This window comes from Pseudophryne corroboree, chromosome 2 (genome assembly GCF_028390025.1).
Source record: "Pseudophryne corroboree isolate aPseCor3 chromosome 2, aPseCor3.hap2, whole genome shotgun sequence".
NCBI classification, from domain to species: domain Eukaryota; kingdom Metazoa; phylum Chordata; class Amphibia; order Anura; family Myobatrachidae; genus Pseudophryne; species Pseudophryne corroboree.
In genome coordinates, this window is record NC_086445.1 from 862,551,559 (window position 1) to 862,573,801 (window position 22,243).

Here is a 22,243-nt window from a genome sequence, read left to right on the forward strand (position 1 = left end):
AAGACTAATATTTCACACACAAAAAAAGAAGCCCGGATCCCTTGTTTTTGCACTGTGAGGGTGGAAGAGAACATATTCTGCATGCACTTACTTTCCAGGTCACTGATGAGTTGGTTGTTATGTAATTTGACAGCACGATGTTGCTCCACCTGGTCTTCCAGCTCAAAGATGGTGTCCTTCATGTCCTTGATCTCCAGCTCCCTCTCACAGCCCTTCTCCTGAAGCCTCATGTTTGCAGATTTCAACTGTTCTTCCCTCTGGTCTCCCAGCTCTTTCAGGTCATGGCATTCTGTTTCCACCTGAGGAGCAGAGTTCATGAGCTAACACAATCTTGCTTAACCTCACCCGCAAAACAAGTAAAATTAAGGTTTAGGAAATGAAGCCAATCGTCAATTTGTGGCAGGTAATAACGGACTAGAAGTAACAGACGTGTTTTTGTTCTGTATGTGAAAATAATCATCTCAATCCGCAAATACAGTGCAGACCTGTGACTTTGTGAGCTGGTTGTTTGCAGAGTGCATTAACTAGCATTTAAAGTACTCCACTTTGCCTTAGCATAAGGAAATCACATAGCATAAGGATATAGTATTTAATGAGCAAAGGATATTACAATGGTGAAATACCAATAACTATAAAATAAAGTAGGGGAAATTACTAAGTGTATGTTTCAGATTTCCACCAACAATATTGGTACAGTTCATTTACAGGCTGTTCACCTTGTGTGTACAGACAGGAGGAAACACAAAGCTCTTCTGTGCCATTTACTCTTCGCTCATCAGTGTCTTTTTTCCATAAAACAGAGGAACAATTTTGCAGCAAAAACACATTGGAAATCTCCTGAATATAATGTTCTGGGACACGCTGCTGCTGCTGCTGCCAGGCTGACCTAACCAGATCTAGTGTATTCAGCCACACTACAGAGTCAGACTGGACCACAGGTGTACAGGAGTACAGGAGTAATCCCCAGTGGGTCCCACACCCTCATCTGCGTGTTAGGATATATACATTGTTAAGGGGGGTACACACGGAGAGATGTGAGCGATGTATGCTTAATTTCCAAGCAATCTGACTAGATCTCCCCGTGTTTATGCCCTATAGCGATAGCGATGCGCGACGCTATCGCCAGTTCTAGATTGGCCTGCAGGCACAATCTAGTTACATTGCTGGGTGAAGTGAGCGTTCCCCCCGCCCCCCTCTGCTCGCTCAGCACACAACGCACTGTGTGCTGAGCAGGGGGACAGATGTGTGCTGAGAGTTCTGTGATAAATCGCTCAGCACACATCTCCCCGTGTGTACCCCCCTTTACTCTTATGGAAGGCCATTTACCTGGTGGAGCAGGACCACTATATATAAAATATATACCAGTGCTCCAATATGGTTTGAGCAGTTTCCAATGTAAACTGTGTGAAAATATTGTAGTGTTCTACTGCATTCCCAATACTATGGTGTATTCACTACAGTGCATTGCTGTTGTCTAACTGGAACATTATCATGCTACACTAAAAAGGGCTACGGTCAATAGGTTGGCCACTGATGGTAGACTTGTAGAAAAGGTCAACAGACTTGAAAGGTCAACAGGGAAAAAAACAGGTTGACACAGAAATGGTCAACCCAAAAAAGATATACAATTTTTATTTTGTTTTTTTGGGGTGTTTTGTCATTTTTCTGCCACAAACAAGCCCCATTAGTGTACCGCTTTGCTCGCCATGCTTCGGGCAAGGTGCCTCGCTCGCCACAGGTTATTATTCTAAATCGTAGTCCACATGGATGGTAAAGTATGAAAAAGTTAAACAAAAAATGAACCCCCCCCCCCAAAAAAAAACAACAACTTGTATTTACCATGTTTGTTGACCATTGTCATGTTGACCTTTTGACCCTGTGGAACTTTTACATGTCGACCTAATGCATGTCTACTATTAGTGGTCGACCTGTTGACTGTAGACCTTTTTAGTGCATAGCTATAGACCGGATACAGTTTATTGCACCTGCGGAAATTTACGTTTTCTGGGAAGAAGACCAAGCTTAATATCCTGACCTGTTCCGTTAGCAGTTATTACCCAAAATTACATGGCTGCACTATGAGATCCCAGAAAAGATCCCAAGTATTAACCAAAAGTGGAAGAAAAGTCAATTGTTTAACAGGGGCCCTGCAGAAAATCTCAGCCACATTCCTTGTACAGTACAACACTACTGAATACAAACACATTGACGTACACTATCCCCCTCCAATAATGCAAGAGCTCAAAAACAACTGCTTACTAAAACCAAATAAGATGATCTTGCAAAACTTTCTGGTGACAACATGCCAGTATTCAGCTTACCAGAGGGTGCAGAGGGAGAGCCAACACTGAAGACCTTTGTAGAATACGGATTACGTAAAAAATTATAGCACAGATTTCTTCCTCTCTGTGAGTATTTTCACTAGACATACAACCATAGCCTCCCACTGCATGCCCCTAAATTGTATTGCTGTGCCTGGGCTATTCAGTTAACTTAGCTATACGCGAAGGGAGGAAATCAATTAGTGGCCATTTACATCTCACATGGCAAAGAACTACATACCCTCCAACATGACCCGCCCCACTAGGTACAGAATGCTCTGTTTCTGGACTTCCCTCTTAATTTATTATTGCTATCACCTGTGAAGAAACAGCTTTCTTATCATTTAACTAGTTCAACACAGGTGATGGAAATAATAAATTAAGAGGGAAGTCCAGAAACAGAGCATTTTGTACCTAGTGGGGCAGGTCATGTTGGAGGGTCTGGAACTATTCAATTGTAAAACATGCAAGAAAATTTCAGGTTTAAAAATATAGAACTGTCTGGATGTTGCTTATTACACGAGATAAACATCTCCTGCAAAATGTAATGCACTCACCCTACCCTCTTGTTTATGTGTATATGTGATGATGGTTTTATTTTTACATGGAAGGTGCTGCTTGTAAACCACTTGACAAAGGGGCGCCACGGCCCCGAAACGTTGGTCACTTGATTCCATTATGGATTAAATATTTTTTTGCACTACATGTCCTTTGAACAAGTCTCCCGAGTGCCGCTGTTTGTCTCCTCCTGGCTCTATACCAGAGGTTCTCAAACTCGGTCCTCGGGGGCACACACAGTGCATGTTTTGCAGGTAACCCAGCAGGTGCACAGGTGTATTAATTACTCACTGACACATTTTAAAAGGTCCACAGGTGGAGCTAATTATTTCACTTGCGATTCTGTGAGGAGACCTGCAAAACATGCACTGTGTGGGCCCCCGAGGACCGAGTTTGAGAACCTCTGCTCTATACTTATGATTCCAGAGGGCACCGGAGCATAATGTTTGTAGGGTGAGTGCCGGTTCTATATATATATATATATATATATATATATATATATATATATATATATACATATACATATATACACATACATACATATATATATATACATACATATAAAAAAAATCTGCAGCACAGAGAATAAATTAGTGACATCACAGAGCAGCAAAAATATTATCTCATCAATGACTTTCACGTGTGTCAAGGGTTCCCCTAGTGGACAGTATTGGTAACACAAATACTGTAGTATTAGGGATTATGGAGCTAATTCAGACCTGATCTCTCGCTAGGGTTTTTTTGCAGACCTGCGTTCGCATAGTTGCCGCCCATAAGGGAGTGTATTTTCGCTTTGCAAGTGTGCGAACGCATGTGTAGCATACTTGCCTACCCGACCCTCTCCATGAGGGAGAAAATGCTCTGTTCCTGGACTTTCCTGGTAATGTATGATTGCCATCACTTGTGGTGAGCTAGTTAATTGATAAGAAAGGTGTTTCACCACAGGTGATGGCAATCATACATTACCAGGAAAGTCCAGGAACAGAGCATTTTCTCCCTCATGGAGAGGGTCAGGTAGGCAAGTATTATGTGTAGCACAGTTGTGCAAATAGATCTTGTGCAGTCTCTGAGTAACCCAGGACTTACTCAGCCACTGCGAACACTTCGAGTTAGATTTGGGTGTGGTGTGTTCAAACTGAATCTAAATTGCAGTCTAAAAATAAAACAGCCAGTATTTACCCTGCACAGAAACAAAATAACCCACCCAAATCTAACTCTCTCTGCAAAGGTTATATCTGCCCCCCTGCAGTGCAACTTGGTTTTGCCCATTAGAGGAAGATTTTGCTTTTGCAATCAACCTTGAATTAGGCACATAGGCTTTAAATTATGCAATCAAACAGTCACTTATCTTGATTGGGTATAGGAATGTGCAGTTATGAAACATCATGTTTGAGGGCAGGCATATTTCTTGCCCAATGTCTTTTCTCCAAAGCTGTGAAATCTGCAAACAGTTTAGGAACTGGTCCCCATGAAATATGTTTTCTTGAGATTAACGGTAGAAAACTAAATAGTAAGTATGCAGAAACAAATTGCCTCATCAAATTAGTGGAAGGGAAGGGTACTGTAAATTAACATTGTGAAGATGGGCTCTCATTCCACACTTTTACTTAGCATCTTCCAGCTGCACATTAGCAGAGAACGGCATTTCTAAGTACATGTCAACCAACATAGAAAAGGGAAAAAATGTGATATGTAATAAGACTTGGGGGTAAATGCATTAAACTCTGCTTTTTCAAAACCACTGCATCTTTGGTGGTTTCAGCAGCTGGATTTAAAAGTAGCAACAATATCAAATGCAAAACACCCCATAAATGGTATTTATCACTGTTCCTTTAAAACCAGCGTCCCATTATTCTCATGCCATTTTAATTATTGTGGCTAATCACAGAACATTGCCACTTTCCACAACTTGCAGGCTCATTGCACATAGCCCCCTGTCCCTTCTCCTATTACTTCAGGATTGGCAACAAAACAAAAGAGGACATTATATATTAAGCCAACAAACCGCTATATAAAACTAAAACAAATGCTTATTTTATGTTTTAAAGTTTGATGTGAGATTATGACAAAAAAAGATCAACTATGAATCAACTGCAACATCATGGGGCTGATTTATGCCCTGTGATCAGCGCAAAATGGAGCAATTCAATCGATACATTTAGACGCCCGTTAGCTGTGCGAGTGACATTTCTCTGCGCTGCCTCCTGAGGTGTGAGAAGAAATGTGTGCACCTCCTAGTTTGGGCGCCCTAACCAGGACTTTAGATGAGATTAGCTGCTATTCGCCTCTAAACCTCATCTATTTGGGGGTGATCAGAGCAATAAAAAAAAAAAAAAAAAAATTAAATTGAGACTACTGATCTCCCATCACTTTAGACGGGAGATCTGGAGCACAAAAACATTCAAATCATGTCATAAAATAGCCTTCCCTGAATGTTGGTCACTTATAATAAGAATATTAAGTTACAGCTTTCACAGGCAGCGACTACAGAATACGCTTTTCCCATAGATTCATTCTGGTTCCAATCCATTAGCAAACGCCTGTCCAGTTTAGGGAAAACACACGCAGTCCTGGACGGACTGACTGACTAATGAATCACTCCCAAATTCATAGGCCACAAAGGTTGTGTGAGTGCAGAACAGGATGAGCACTCATTGTATGTGAAGATTAACAATACCTCGGGGTTCACAGATTTACCACATCAACAAAGGTGTGTCCATGAGCATATATGGAACAAACTCAAATATTCAGAGCCCAGGGGTAAGTGCATTACTTCACTAACCATTGAATATTCATCAGAGTATGATCATCATTAAATAACAAGTGCCAAACTCAAATAGCGCTGTCACAGAGGAAATATTTAACTTTCTGATGCATAGGGGAAAAAAATACCATACATACCCGACTCCTCCCAATTAATGCTTCAATGTAACTCTTATAACTACAACAAAAACAGGTGTCCAACACAGTGACTGAATGAATATATATATTATATATATATATATATATATATATACACATATATATATATATACACACACACACATATATATATATATAATTATATATACACACACATACATATATGTACACACACACATATATACATAGATAGATAGGTATAAACACACACACCCACACACATACTATATAGACAAAAGTATTCGGATGCCTGACCATTACACCAACAGGGACTGTAATTACATTGCATTCAAATACATATACTTTAATATGGAGTTGGCCCCCCTTTTGCAGCAGCTATAACAGCTTCCACTCTTCTTGGAAGACTTTCCACAAGGTTTTGGAGTGTTTCTGTGGGAATTTCTACCCAATCTCTCTGTAGTGCATTTATGATGTCAGGCACTGATGTTGGATGAGTAGGCCTGGCTCGCAATCTTCATTCCAGTTCATCCAAAGGTGCTCAATGGGGTTGAGGTCAGGGCCCAGTGCGGGGCAATAAAGTTCTTTCACACTGAACACATCAAACCATGTCTTTATAGTCCTCGCATTGTGCACTGGGGCACAGTCATGTTGGAATAGAAAAGGGCCTTCCCCAAACTGTTGACACAAAGTTGGAAGCATAGCATTGTTCAAAATGTCTTGGTATGCTGAAGCATTAGGATTGCCATTCACTGGAGATAAGGGGCCTAGCCCAAAACATGAAAAACAGCCTCATACCATTATCACTCCTCCACCAAACTTCACAGTTGGCAAAATGCAGTCAGACAGGTAATGTTCTCCCGGCATCCCCCAAACCCACACTCGCCCATCTGACTGCCAAACAGAGAAGCGTGATTTATCACACCACAGGACACATTTCCACTGCTCCACAATCCAGTGTATATGTGCTTTACACTCCTCCATCCGATGCTTGGCATTGGACTTGGAGATGTAAGGCTTGCATGTGGCTGCTCAGCCAAGGAAACTCATTCCATTGAGCTCCCGCTGCACAGGTTTTGTCGTTACATCAATGCCAGTGGAAGATCGGAACTCTTCAGCTATGGAATTACAGAGCGTGATTTTATATACCTGGCAACAGGTCTGACTGAAACACTTGAATTCAATAATAATATAGCGTATGCATATATTCCTTGCTATATATATATATATATATATATATATACATATACATACATACATACACACACACAGTATATACATATATATATATTTATATATACACACACACTATATATATATATATATATATATATATATATTTTTTTTATTATTATTATTACCAGTTATTTATATAGTGCACACATATTCCGCAGCGCTTTACAGAGAATACTAGGCCATTCACATCAGTCCCTGCCCCAGTGGAGCTTACAATCTATATTCCTTACCACATGTACACACACACATCCACACTAGGGTTAATTTTGTAGGGAGCCAATTAACCTACCAGTATATTTTTGGATTGTGGGAGGAAACCGGAGTACCCGGAGGAAACCCACGCAAGTACGGGGAGAATATACAAACTCCACACAGTTAGAGCCATGGTGGGAATCGAACCCATGACCTCCGTGCTGTGAGGCAGTAATGCTAACCATTACACCATCCGTACTGCCATATATATATATATACATATATATATACACACACACACACACACACACACACACACACACACACGCATATAGATACATCTAGTGCATTCGGAATATATTCACAGCACTTCACTTTTTCCACATTTTGTTATGTTACAGCCTTATTCCAATATGAAATAAATTAATTTTTTCCCTCAAAATTCTACACATAATACCCCATAATGACAACGTGAAAAAAGAAAAACGTTTTTTTTTTTTTAGATTTATGCAAATTTATTAAAAATAAATAACTAAGAAATCACATGTACATAAGTATTCACAGCCTTTGCCATGAAGCTAAGAACTGAGCTCAGGTACATCCGGTTTCCACTGATCATCCTTGATATGTTCCTACAACTTAAATAGAGTCCACCTGTGGTAAATTCAGTTGATTGGACATGATTTGGAAAGGCACACACCTGTTTATATAAGGGCCCACACTTGACAGTGCATGTCTGAGCACAAACCAAGCATGAAGTCAAAGGAATTGTCTGTAGACCTCCGAGACAGGATTGTCTCGAGGCACAAATCTGGGGAAGTGTACAGAATAATATCTGCTGCTTTGAAGGTCTCAATGAGCACAGTGGCCTCCATCATCCGTAAATGGAAGAAGTTCAGAGCCACCAGGACTCTTCCTAGAGCTGGCCAGCCATCTAAACTGAGCGATCCCCCCGATAGGCCCCGAGTAGGGCCCTCAGAAGGGCCCTAGTCAGGGAGGTGACCAAGAACCTGATGGTCACTCTGTCAGAGCTACAATATTTCTCGGTGGAGAGAGGAGAAACTTCCAGAAGGACAACCATTTCTGCAGCAATCCACCAATCAGGCTTGTTTGGTAGACTGGCCAGATGGAAGCCACTCCTTAGTAAAAAGCACATGGTAGCCTGCCTGGAGTTTGCCAAAATGCAGCTGAAAGACTCTCAGACCATGAGAAACAAAATTCTCCAGTCTGATGAGACAAAGATTGAGCTCTTTGGCGTGAATGCCAGTCGTCATGTTTGGAGGAAACCAGGCACCGCTCATCAGCAGGTCAATACCATCCCTACAGTGAAGCATGGGGATGTTTTTCAGTAGCAGGAACTGGCAGACTAGTCAAGATAGAGGGCAAGATACCCTAGTATGAATGTGTGCGCGTGTACATGTGGTAGGGAATATAGATTGTAAGCTCTACTGGGGCAGGGACCGATGTGAATGACCAAATATTCTCTGTAAAGCGCTGCGGAATATGTGTGCGCTATATAAATAACTGGTAAATAATAATAATAAAGATGATTGCAGTAATGTACAGTGACAACCTGCTCCAGAGCGCTGGATGAAAACCTGCTCCAGAGCGCTCTTGACCTCAGACTGGGGCGACAATTCATCTTTCAGCAGGACAACGCCAGAGCCCAGACTTGAATCTGATTTAACATCTCTGGAGAGATCTGAAAATGGCTGTGCAGTAACGCTTCTCATCCAACCTGATGGAGCTTGAGAGGTGCTGCAAAGAGGAATGGTCGAAACTGTCCAAAGACAGGTGTGCCAAGCTTGTGGCATCATATTCAAAAAAACTTGAGGCTGTAACTGCTGCCAAAGGTGCATCAACAAAATATTGAGCAAAGGCTGTGAATACTTATGTACATGTGATCTCTGATTTTTTTTTTTTATAATAATTTTTATTCATGGGATCACAAATACAATCAGATACCAGCAGGTAGTGGTTTCAACAAATTACATTTTAGGTATAACATAACATTTGGTGATTATACAGATGATTGAAAAAAAACAGTGACCCATTTTTTACCCAGAAAGCGGGTGATTTTTTTATTTTTTAATAAATTTGCAAAAATCTCAAAAACACTTTTTTCACATTGTCATTATGGGGTATTGTGTGTAGAATTTTGAGGGAAAAAATGCATTTATTCCATTATGGAATGAGGCTGTAACATAACAAAATGTGGAAAAAGTAAAGCACTGTGAATACTTTCCAGATGCACTGTAGTTATTTTAAACAAATACACAACAAGACAACGAAGTCTGGAGTGACAACAAAATTACCTCTAGTAGTAATTTCTATATAATGTAAGGAAGTCAGACTGTTTTCTCACATTAAATTAGGGCATTACAGTGTAACATATCACGTTATCACACGTATGCATTATTCCATCACGGGTTGCATGCATGTAAAACGTACATTCATGTGACAATATACAACTTAATTGGATTCTGCTCCTCATTCCACACAGTGACCACAGTACACAGAATGCAGCAGTGTATTTTTCTGGAATAGGATCTTATTAGCAATGATTACCACTAATTAATACTATCATACTATTGGGCCCTATACATATTGTGACAAGAACACTGGGATAGTGTTTGAGGGCAGGTATATTTGTCCCAGGTTCTTGTCTTACATGTTTTAGAAAATGTTAACTTCTAGGAAAAATGCTTTTTGTTTTGTCTGAACCTTTTCAGTTTGCTGTAAAAGCTGGGTAAAGGCTCTGAGAGAGAGATAAGGCGAGTTCTAGACATTGGGCCCAGTTCGGGTCTTTGGCCTCACAGAGGGCTAATCAGGGTTTCAGCTGTGTAAGAGTGATATAGTGCTTCTAACCTGATTAGTATGGGCAGACTGCCTGGGAAGGCTGCAGGATCTGTGTGTGAGAGACACGCTTTCTGATGCAAGTAAGCTATACAGTATGTACTGAAGAACTCTGTGTTTTGTTTAGTGACAGTTAGGAACATCTTATGTTTAGTTAGTGCCGGACAGGCAAGGTATTTTTATTTTGGGGTTTGTTTTATTTTCTGTTTCAATAAAACTGGCCGGGGTCAGTTGTACCAGAAACTGGACTTGTGTTGTTCCTCAGCTGCTGCGTGCTGCCATATTCCCCAGGAAAAGGCACCTTGCACCCCTACAGTGTTACAACTTGGTGGAGAATGCGAGCAGGCCGATCTGCGCATAAGTGAAAGCAGCAGCTTTGTGAGGCCTGCAGAAAACGGTGGTTTATGCAGATACAGCCCAGTGTGAAGTTACTGAGACTCACCCCTGAGGGTTTGATATATGTCCTGGGTGAAAGCAGCTGCAAAGCCGCCTGAAAAATCTGTTGACATGGAGGATCTGCTTAAAGCCTTGCTGCAAGCTACAGCGGCTCAGCAGGAGGCCAACCGACAGCAGCAGGTGGCAATGGAGGAAAATTGGAGACTACAGCAGGAGGCCAACAGACAGCAGCAGGTGGCAATGGAGGAAAATAAGAGACAACAGCAGGCAGTTGTTGATGAACTTTACAGGCAACAGCGTCAGGATAGAGAGGCCTTAGCAGAAGTGGTGCAGAGACTTGCAGCTCGGGTTGGAGATGTGGCCGTCAGTGCTCCAACCAGCTCTAGTTCTATACGAGCCAGTCACTTCCTGCAGAAAATGACAGAGGCTGATGATGTGGAGGCCTATCTGACCACGTTTGAAAGGACTGCCGAGTGTGAGAACTGGCCGAAAGCACAGTGGGCCAGTCTGCTGGCACCTTTCCTGTCAGGTGAGCCCCAAAAAGCTTACTTTGATTTAAGCCCTGCTGAGGCTTGGGACTATGATAAACTAAAGACTGAGATCCTGACCCGCCTGGGAGTCACGCTGTCAGTACGAGCACAACGGGTGCACCGTTGGCTGTACGCCATGGAGAAGCCTCCGCGCTCCCAGATGCACGACCTTATTCAGCTAACAAAAAAATGGCTACAGCCAGAGACATTAACTGGTCCCCAGATGGTGGAAAGAGTCGTCATGGACCGCTACTTGAGATCTTTGCCCATGGTCCTGCGCAAGTGGGTGAGCCATGGAAACCCGGGTACTGCTGACCAATTAGTGGACATGGTAGAGAGGTATTTGGCAGCAGAGGAACTACTGATGACCACCCAGCAACCCATAGGTCCTCGACAGCGCCCTTCAGTAAAGACTGGTAAGACTGTTCCGTGGGAAAACGTTGCTGGGCGGTTAAGAGAACGCAAGGCTGGAGAGACTGTAAACACTGGCCCTGGAAACAGGCCAATGGGGCTAGAACGGTCTATGCTGCCCAAATGGGTTGATAATCGTGTGGTTAAATGTTTTAGGTGTGGTATGCCAGGTCATGTTATTGCCAATTGCCCAGTCACGCAAGAACCCATGCAATGTGATGCTGCCTTTGAATGTCGCAGAATGTCTTTCTTTGCTAGGTTAGCCTGTACTGTGGTACCTTCACCTGAGCTGGAAAAACAAATGTGTGATGTGTTCTTAGAAGGTAACCGGGTAGAGGCCTTGCTAGATTCAGGAAGTTTAGTTACCCTCGTGAAAGCTGGGTTAGTGAACCCCTTAAAGGTCCAGCAAATACCTATTGGGGTAACTTGCATACATGGGGATACCCAACATTATGCCACTGCTGAGGTGAATATAGAAACTTGTTGTGGGTCAGCAATGGTTAAAGTGGGACTGGTCCCTACCTTGGTGCATGAGGCCATAATAGGGAGGGATTTTCCTCATTTTTGGAAACTGTGGGAATCACGGTTATCAACAGATGTGAGAAGTAAAAAACCAGTTGATAATACCGGTGATTTTATGGATGTACGTGGGTCTTCGGAACTTTCTGGCCCTTTGCCTTTTGCTAGTTTGGCTGGGGAAGTGACAGATGGGGAGTCCAGTGAGGACCCTCTTGCCGGGAACAGAGACATAGTAGTTAGAACTGAAAGCGTGCCTGACCTGGAGGTAAAGAAGGATCTGTTTGCGTCTGAACAGTTAAAGGATCCTACCTTAATAAAGGCTAGAGAGAATGTTAAGATTGTTAATGGGGAACCTGTGGTACCAGGTGACAGGGTTACGTATCCCCACATGGCCATCTGTAATGAGCTCTTGTACCACATTGTCAAAAGGGGTGAGGATGTGGTGGAACAGCTGGTAGTTCCCCAGCCTTAACGGAGAACGGTACTAGATTTAGCTCATAGTCACGTTACCGCAGGACATTTAGGGGCAGAAAAACCCACTGAAAGAGTTTTACAAAGGTTCTTTTGGCCAGGGGTTTATAAAGAAGTGTCTGAATATTGTTCTTCCTGTCCTGAATGCCAGTATCATGCCCCTAGACCCCATTTCAGGAGCCCACTAGTTCCCATGCCTATTATAGAGGTCCCGTTTGACAGAATAGCCATGGATCTCGTGGGGCCCTTGTTAAAGTCTGCTCGGGGCCATCAGTATATCCTGGTAATTATGGACTATGCCACTCGATATCCTGAGGCTGTCCCTTTACGCACTATCACAACCAAGGCGATAGCTAGGGAGCTGGTGCAGGTATTTAGTAGAGTGGGAATACCAAAAGAAATTTTGACTGACCAAGGTACTCCATTTATGTCAAGGATCATGAAAGAATTGTGCAAGTTATTTAAGGTCACTCACCTCAGGACGTCCATCTACCATCCCCAAACTGACGGGTTGGTGGAAAGGTTTAATAAAACATTAAAAAGTATGTTAAAAAAGGTTGTTGAGAGAGATGGGAAAAACTGGGATTGTTTGTTGCCCTACTTGTTAATGGCCATCAGAGAAGTTCCTCAATCCTCTACGGGGTTTTCTCCATTTGATTTGTTGTATGGTAGACACCCCAGAGGGCTGTTGGATGTTGCCAAAGAGACGTGGGAAGGACAGCCCACTCCTTATAGAAGCGTTATTGAGCATGTAACACAAATGCAGGATAGGATTGCAGCCGTGGTACCTGTTGTCAGAGAGCACATGGAACAGGCCCAAAGGGCTCAACAGAGGGTCTATAACCGGAGTGCCAAGATACGGGAATTTGCTCCTGGAGATAGAGTTCTTGTTTTGGTACCCACTGTGGAAAGCAAATTCCTAGCTAAATGGCAGGGTCCATTTGAGATTAGGGAAAAAGTGAATGAGGTTAATTACAAAGTATACCAGCCGGGAAAGAGAAAACCCGAACAGATCTACCATGTTAACTTAATCAAACCCTGGAAAGATAGGTTGTCTCTGTCAGCGGAGCCTTGCCCTTCGGTGTCTTCACCCCGGTTGCTTCCCGCAGTGAAGGTGTCAGAGACATTATCAGCTGATCAGAACAATCAGGTTAAAGAATTTCTCATCCAAAATAGGGAGGTATTTTCAGAGCTGCCTGGCCGAACGACCATAATAAAACATGACATTGTCACAGAACCAGGGGTCAGGGTTCATTTAAAGCCATATAGGATTCCTGAAGCTCAGCGAGAAGCTATTTCTAAGGAAGTTAAAACCATGTTAGAACTTGGAGTCATAGAGGAGTCTAACAGTGAGTGGTCCAGTCCCATAGTGCTCATCCCGAAGCCCGACGGTAGCATACGCTTCTGTAATGACTTTCGTAAGTTAAATGAGGTGTCCAAGTTTGACGCATACCCCATGCCCCGTGTGGATGAGCTTGTAGAAAGGCTGGGAACAGCCAGGTTTCTCACCACATTGGACCTGACCAAAAGGTTACTGGCAAATACCTTTATCTGATAGCGCCAAAGAAAAAACAGCCTTTTCGGTTCCGGAGGGGCTGTACCAGTATAAGATGTTACCCTTTGGGTTGCATGGGGCTCCAGCAACCTTTCAACGGGCGATGGATAAAATTTTGAGGCCCCATAGAAAATATGCAGCTGCCTATTTGGATGATGTGGTAATTCACAGTACAGACTGGGGGTCACATTTGGTTAAAGTACAAGCAGTACTGGACTCAATCAGAGAGGCAGGGTTAACTGCTAACCCAAAGAAGTGCTGCCTCGCAATGGAGGAGGTCAAATACTTGGGCTTCACCATAGGCAGAGGTCTGATTAGGCCCCAATTGAATAAAGTTGATGCTATTCAAAACTGGCTTCGTCCAGTGAATAAAAAACAGGTAAGGGCTTTTTTGGGAATTACTGGGTACTATAGACGGTTTATTCCTAATTTTGCGACCACAGCGGTGCCGTTGTCAGACCTTACCAAAGGGAAGCAGTCAAATGTGGTGAAATGGAACCCTGATGCAGAAAAGGCGTTCCAAGCGTTAAAAGTGGCTTTGTGTTCACAACCGGTGTTGATAACACCAGATTTTTCAAAAGAATTTGTGGTACAGACAGATGCCTCAGAGGTAGGGATAGGTGCTGTGCTGTCCCAAACCAGAGATGGGGACGAACACCCTATCATTTATTTGAGTAGGAAACTCAATGAGCATGAAAAAAGGTATGCCATTGTGGAAAAGGAGGCTTTGGCCATTAAGTGGGCACTAGATACCTTGAGATATTACCTCTTGGGTAGACAATTCAGACTAATGACAGACCATGCCCCTTTAAAATGGATGTATGTAAATAGAGGCAAGAATGCTCGTGTAACTAGATGGTTTCTAGCGTTGCAGGACTTTAAGTTTACTGTCGAACATAGACCGGGAACACAATTGGCCAACGCAGATGCATTGTCTCGCATCTTCTGTTTGGGGGCTACAAGTGTTCCGGCCCCTAGGTCGAAACAGGGGAGGGGGATATGTGACAAGAACACTGGGATAGTGTTTGAGGGCAGGTATATTTGTCCCAGGTTCTTGTCTTACATGTTTTAGAAAATGTTAACTTCTAGGAAAAATGCTTTTTGTTTTGTCTGAACCTTTTCAGTTTGCTGTAAAAGCTGGGTAAAGGCTCTGAGAGAGAGATAAGGCGAGTTCTAGACATTGGGCCCAGTTCGGGTCTTTGGCCTCACAGAGGGCTAATCAGGGTTTCAGCTGTGTAAGAGTGATATAGTGCTTCTAACCTGATTAGTATGGGCAGACTGCCTGGGAAGGCTGCAGGATCTGTGTGTGAGAGACACGCTTTCTGATGCAAGTAAGCTATACAGTATGTACTGAAGAACTCTGTGTTTTGTTTAGTGACAGTTAGGAACATCTTATGTTTAGTTAGTGCCGGACAGGCAAGGTATTTTTATTTTGGGGTTTGTTTTATTTTCTGTTTCAATAAAACTGGCCGGGGTCAGTTGTACCAGAAACTGGACTTGTATTGTTCCTCAGCTGCTGCGTGCTGCCATATTCCCCAGGAAAAGGCACCTTGCACCCCTACAGTGTTACAATATAAAGATCCGCCGCCGAGCTGCCCCGGCGGCGGGGAAGGCAGTGATGGGGGGAGTGAAGTTTCTTCACTCCCCCCCCCCGGCTCCATTGAAGTGCAGGCAAATATGGACGAGATCGTCCATATTGGCCTGCATATACAGCCGACGGAGCACCAGCAATGAACGAGCACGGGGCCGCGCATCGTTCATCGCTGGTGACTCCACACTCAAAGATATGAATGTTATCTCATTCAATAATGAACAAGATCGTTCATATCTTTGAGGAATATCGGCCAGTGTGTAGGGCCTATAAGTCATACACTTTGCTTTCAGATTGAAAAATATGGTCTAGGTAGAATGCTCCAACTCCAGTTCTGACTGCAGATTTCAGCATGGAGAGACTTGAACTTGAATCGGAAAAAAAAAAAAAAAAGTTTATTTCTAACCATACAGCAGGTTCCCATTAATTCTCAATATTGAATAATTCTACCATCTCCCAAAAGACTCCAGTACATGAGGCAAGTGACTCTACTGTATTCCACTCACCTCATAAAATTCAAGACACATCTGGAACTCCCTGACCTTATAACATCAGGGAGTGCTGTTTGGCATTGATGTTCCAAGTCAACCAAAGCCAGCTGCCTACCACTTCCTTCATTCTTCCCCCATCCTCATCGGCAGCATAAAGTGACCTGACCACTGGGACACAGATTAAAACACAAATCACAGCCGTGCCTCCCACACTGATTTCTTCTTAGGAGCCAGCAGAACAACCTCAGCTGGAACACCTGCACTACAAAATCAAACAATGCAAAACCAAACCCAAACTTTCAGCAGGACTGTGGTTTTAACTCTGTATGATACATTTTATGACCTTCCTAAATTTTATACTACATGTTATATGAAAGGAGGGTAGGGCACGACTTCAGCAACTTGCACATATGGCTGCATTTAACGCTGCAGTGATTAGCAACACCACACCAGAAGAGAAAGTAAGCCATTGTAGTTTACGTAAAGTGTTCCACAGTAGAGCCTGAGCCAATACGCAGTTAACCAATACTCCGGGAACTGGTGATCACTGAAGATATGATTCACAGAGCACCAGACAGTCGCAAGCTGGCAGGTCATGACTGCAGGAGGAAGCTCAATACAGGGCCGGCTGCCACTGCGAACATGTAAGACTCAACAGAGAGTCAGGTGGCTGGATGGATGGACACTGCATATGGGGGGTCATTCCGAGTTGTGTGCTCGCTAGCAGTTTTTAGCACCCGTGCAAACGCTATGCCGCCTCCCACTGGGAGTGTATTTTAGCTTAGCAGAAGTTCGAACGAATGGATCGCAGAGCGACTACAAAAAAAAATTGTGCAGTTTCAGAGTAGCTCCAGACCTACTCGGCGCTTGCGATCACTTCAGACTGTTCAGTTCCGGATTTGATGTCACAAACACGCTCTGCGTTCTCCCAGCCACGCTCTGCGTTTTTCCTGGCACGCCTGCATTTTTCCTAACACTTTCTGAAATGGTCAGTTGACACCCAGAAAGGACCACTTCATGTCAATCACTCTGCGGTGGACAGTGCGAATGAAAAGCTTCGCTAGATCTTGTGTGAAACTACATTGGTTGTTGTGAAAGTACGTCGCGCCTGCACATGCATGCGCAGAAGTGCCGCTTTTTCACTTAATCGCTGCGCTGTGAACATTTTTATCTAGCGATCAACTCGGAATAACCCCCATGGGCCCTTGGTTTGGTTATTTGAGCATGGTTTCCTACAATGCGTTCATCTAAAGTTTACTGTATCCCAAAAGTGTTAAAAGGATTAATTATATCAACCGAATTTAGAGCAGAAAAAAATTGGCAAGAGCTTCGCTGCAATTTAAAAGCCAAAGGGAAAAGGAGCTAGCCCCCCACTCAACGCTTTTTCTATGGGGAAAAAAAATCACAACTTTTAAACGTACAGTACATATCTCTTACAAGACATATGCATTTTATGTAAACTGCATATTTTTTATGGACGAAACTTAGCCTAATTTTCTCTGACTTATTCAATTTGCACCTAAACTATGTTTGCGAGCTGAACATTTCAGGGGACGTGAAACAAATTTGATAGACTGAATTCTCACATTGCTGCCCCCCCCCCCCCCCTTTTTCAGTGCAATCACACTTTTAGTGATCGATTTACTTATTCGCGAAGTAGTCACGGCCACAATTAAGTGTGGCTATATGCAGCACTTGCAGTAACCCCGGACTCGCAGATTTTTGTTCGCAGCCCCATAGGCTGTGTATAAAAGTCCTGTTTTTTCCTATCTAATAGACAGGAAAAAACAGACACCCAACCGACTTTTCAGATAATTGAATTCCCCCCCATGAGTCAGGGGCAAGATAGGGCCACAAGTTACGGTGGTATTGCAGTTACAATGGCAATGGGAATCCACCCCTTGGAGTTGCTGGTTACTGTTAGTTTGTGAAATAATGTTGCTGCAAAACAGCTGACATTCAAACAGGGACACAGAAAAATAACAATCTCTGCAAATGATCACATTATCCACTGGAGCATATGAATTAGTGTATTACAGGCTGTTGAGTAATAATTTGAAACGGAACAGATTTCAGGGGAAAAGCTGTGACATTAGCAATGGGACAGAGATTGGAGTAACCATGATCAAAATTCAGATCCAGATGGATCTGCGGCACATAGCGCAAAGTACCGATGTGCATGTGCAGTACGGGTCCTGCATCACTGGACACACTATGGTTGCAGACATCAATAAATTGACAGTCAACAGCCGTTTGGGGGCGGCAGAATGTGGTGACGTGCTCGGTTTACCAAAACGGAGTTGTATCGCCTTCCATTTTGGTGGAGTACTGAGGCCAGCGTCTCCATTGGAAGACTGAGATTTCCTGGCCTCTTGGTCAGAGCTGCGGCGGCCGGCTTGCACGACCCCGTGGTTTACGCAGCCGGACGGTGGTGTCGCACCTGTGATAAGAATTCCATTGCACTGGGACTGTTACCATTGTATTGGGACAGTCCCAATTCACGTACCTCTCGGTGCTTAAGGAGTAGAGGCTTTGTGGGAAAGTTTGTGGAAATATTGTGTAGAATAGTCAGCAGGACATATGGCACTATGACACATGGGCAGGTATAAAATAACAGCATAGAAACATCAGTGGCATTTCTTCAGTTCTTGTTGCTGAAGTCTGGCCATGGTGGTCTTTACTGTATTTGTGACACTAAATATGAGTAGGAGAGTATTAAGGAATCCACTGGAGGTCAACTGAAGTAGACGGGTGTAGTATGGTATGCCGGCTGTCGGGGTCCCGGCGCACAGCATACCGGCGCCGGAATCCCAACCGCCGGCATGCCGACAGCGTGGCGAGCACAAAAAAGGCCCCTTGCGGGCTCGCTGCGCTCGCCACGCTATCTATACTCCCTCCAGGGGGGTCGTGGACCCCCAAGAGGGAGAAATGGTGTCGGTATGCCGGCTGTCGGGATTCCGGCGCCGGTATACTGTGCGCCGGGACCCTGACGGTTAGCAAACTGAAGACCACCCGAAGTAGACATGGGGATCCTGGTAAGTGAAATGTTTGGGGCAGTAAAACCACTAAGACATGTCATTTTGTGTCTCACATGGATGGTTTTTATAGGGGTGTGCAAGAAAATTAGCAAAATTCAGCTACCATTACAGGCGGTAATGTGTATGACCAGACATCACAGCGGCACAACACACAAATTTCCCTCTTAACACTACTAACAAATAATAAATCTAAACATTACTGCAGTTCATGTTATTGATAAAGGAAAGGTAGGAGACGGGATTCTCAAAAGAGAGATAATGAGGATAAAAATCACTCCAGGAGCCCTATATGAGCGGAGGGGTCTAGAATTAGAGTGATACAAATTCCATCACTGGTGCAAATCAATCTCCCTCAGCCCGCCTGCAGGTCAGACAGATAGACTGCCAAGTCACCGATACAAAGAGGGTAAAATGACAGACTCCTGCGTCATCTGCATAGCGAAATATGAAACTGTGGATCATGTCTGTGAGCTGCCCTGTGCACACATATTCCATCAGTCATGCATGGTGCAGTGGATAGAAAGAACCATCAATTGCTTTCCACCATGCAAATGGGTACTTGGCTGTCGTAGAGATGTGTCCTACATCCTTGCTGCATTCATGTTAAACATCCCTCCTACTCACGTCATACCATGGCGTGACTCTGTAGCGTGGGGCTTCTTCATGTGCAACTTTTTCCATTTAAATGCATCAAAGCAGAACTGCTATGCGAGTAGGACGCACAACGGCTTATGCTGATTAAAATGACATGCAGCATGCTAATATTCTTTGTGTGACTGTGGCTGTATCTGCACATGCTATAGTGTTTTCCTGAAAATCACTGTAATGTAGCATTTCGTATGCAGATACAGCCGTATATCATTTTAATCAGCATAAGCTGCTTGTGCATCCTAGTCACATAGCGATGCGAATAACCAAATGCATTTTCTGTAAAAAAAAAAAAAAAGACACCCGACGTTAGCAGAGCTGCCGCTGCATGGCATATTGAGGCAGGATGTATGGAGGAGACATATGTATCTCCTGGGAGCTTTCCACTATTCACATGGGGGCTGGACTGTCCTATATCTTTAGTGCTTTCCACAACACACATGGGTACCTGGCTATCCTATGTCCGGAGTCCTTTCCACCATGCACATTGGTTCCTGGCTGTCCTATCTCCAGAGTCCTTTCCACCATGCACATGGGGACCCAGCCGTCACCTGAGTGCCTTCCACAATGCACATGGGGACTCAGCTGTCCAATCTCCTGAATGCTTTTCACGATGCACGTGGGGGATCCGGCAGTCCAAACAGCTGATTGCTTTCCACCATATATGTGGGCACAGAGCTGTCCAAATTCTTGAGAGCTTGAGATAAATTGTGCAGAAATTGTCTACCAAGTGGATATCCATCAAGGAGCTTTCTGGCAAATTTGCATTTGTAGAATTATATTTGTCTATACAACATAACAAGATTTGTGACTGACTAGTAGAGAAAAAACCCAAAAAACTGTGTTGGAATCATTACCACCCAAAGACCAGACATGATTATCCAATGAATTAACTAACTCTTATAGCATGACCAAGAAAAAATACCAAATTATATTTACCAATAATTTCATCTCTTCGAGATACTTCATGGCAGACATTACTCTGGGATTGCATCCCATCCCCCTAGTTTTAGACAGGAAGTTTTTTCACACTTCAGGGTATATAGAGTTACTCCTCCCTCCTCAGTCTATTGAGTGTCTCCTCACATTAGGCTCCTGTAAAAAAAAAACACACTAAAAGGGAGGGTATATTATAGGCTGCCATGAAGTATCTCGAAGAAACGAAATTATTGTTAAATATAATTTGCTATTTTCTTCTAAACTACTTCATGGCAGCCATTACTCTGGGATATACCAAAGCATAATAATATAGGGAGGGTAACAAATACTCCATCAGACAGAAATTCATGCTTAATTACCCAATTTTATTCAGTAATCGCAATGCCCCTTCAAGGACATCACTGTCAAAGTGGGATCCAGTCAAATCCAGAGCATAGTGACTAAAGAAAGTGTGAACAGATGGCCTGGTGGCTACTGTACATGTCTTTCGTTGATACCCGAGCGTCCTTAACCCAGGAAGTTGCAACAACACTGGTTGAGTGTTTCTTCAGATTTTCTGGAACTTTATGACCACTTTCCTCATACACAAAAATAATTAGCTCCTTGATCCACCTGGCAAAAGTTTGCTTCATGGGTGCACCACCTTTCTTGATGCCTACATGTAAAACAAATACTTTGTTTTCCAAAAGTTTTACACTCTTGTCCAAATAGACAAAAAGTGCTTGTTATAAGTTCAGCATATGCAACCTTTCTTCCTTCTAAATTTTAGGTTGTGGAAAAGATGAGGGCAAAAAAATCTGCTGGTTTAATGAAATGCTGACACTATCTTTGGTAAAGAAGCTGTATTTGTTCTTAGAACATCTTTATAGAAACACAGAAGTTGACGGCAGATAAGAACCACTTGGCCCATCTAGTCTGCCCCTTTTTTTTATTTATTTTTTATCCTTTAGGTAATCTCAACCCAACTTTAGTTCTTTGTAAGGATATTCATATGCCTATCCCAAGCATGTTTTAATTCGTCTACAGTCTTAGCCTCTACGACCTCTGATGGAAGACATCAGGTAAGCTATTAAGATAGGGCCTTTCTGCCCATAACACTTGTAATTCACTAATCCTTCTAGCTGAAGTTCAGTATCAGATTCTGATCCCAACACTAGGACTGATTTGACTTGAGGCCATATTCGTTTCATAGAAACCTTCTTCTTTTCACAGAAACCTTCGGCAAAATTGTCTTCAGACAGTTTCCTATCCAGCAACATGCTCAAGGCTGCTATCTGTACATTAATGGTTAATACAGTCAGACCCTTCTCAACTCATCATATAGAAACTGTAATATTTGGGGTGTTTCACCTCTCATGACGTCAAATTCAGATTCGGCCCATGACATAAAGATATTCCAGATCCTATAATAAATTAGAGGTTACAGTCTTTCTTGCTTGCATAAGAAACTTAGGGGTATATGCAATTGCGGTTGAATTCTGGCTGGAATTCGACCGTTTTTGGATTCGACACAATTCGACAGTCGAATCCCGGCCGCCAGGACCCAAATTCGACATATTCAATAAAAAACGGATTCGACAGTCCTGCTGTCGAAAAACGGACCAATTGACG

General features: G+C 43.2%; 1 protein-coding gene across 8 annotated transcripts in view; it reads right to left on the reverse strand.

Annotated features, from left to right (window-relative positions):
- Window positions 1-22,243, reverse strand: part of SPECC1 (sperm antigen with calponin homology and coiled-coil domains 1) — a 1,059,948-nt gene that overhangs the window by 460,986 nt on the left and 576,719 nt on the right. For all 8 annotated transcript variants that reach the window (XM_063955878.1, XM_063955877.1, XM_063955880.1 and 5 more), the window contains one exon: window positions 92-299. In XM_063955878.1, the coding sequence (XP_063811948.1) occupies window positions 92-299 (208 nt within the window). The remainder of the gene's footprint in view (window positions 1-91; window positions 300-22,243) is intronic.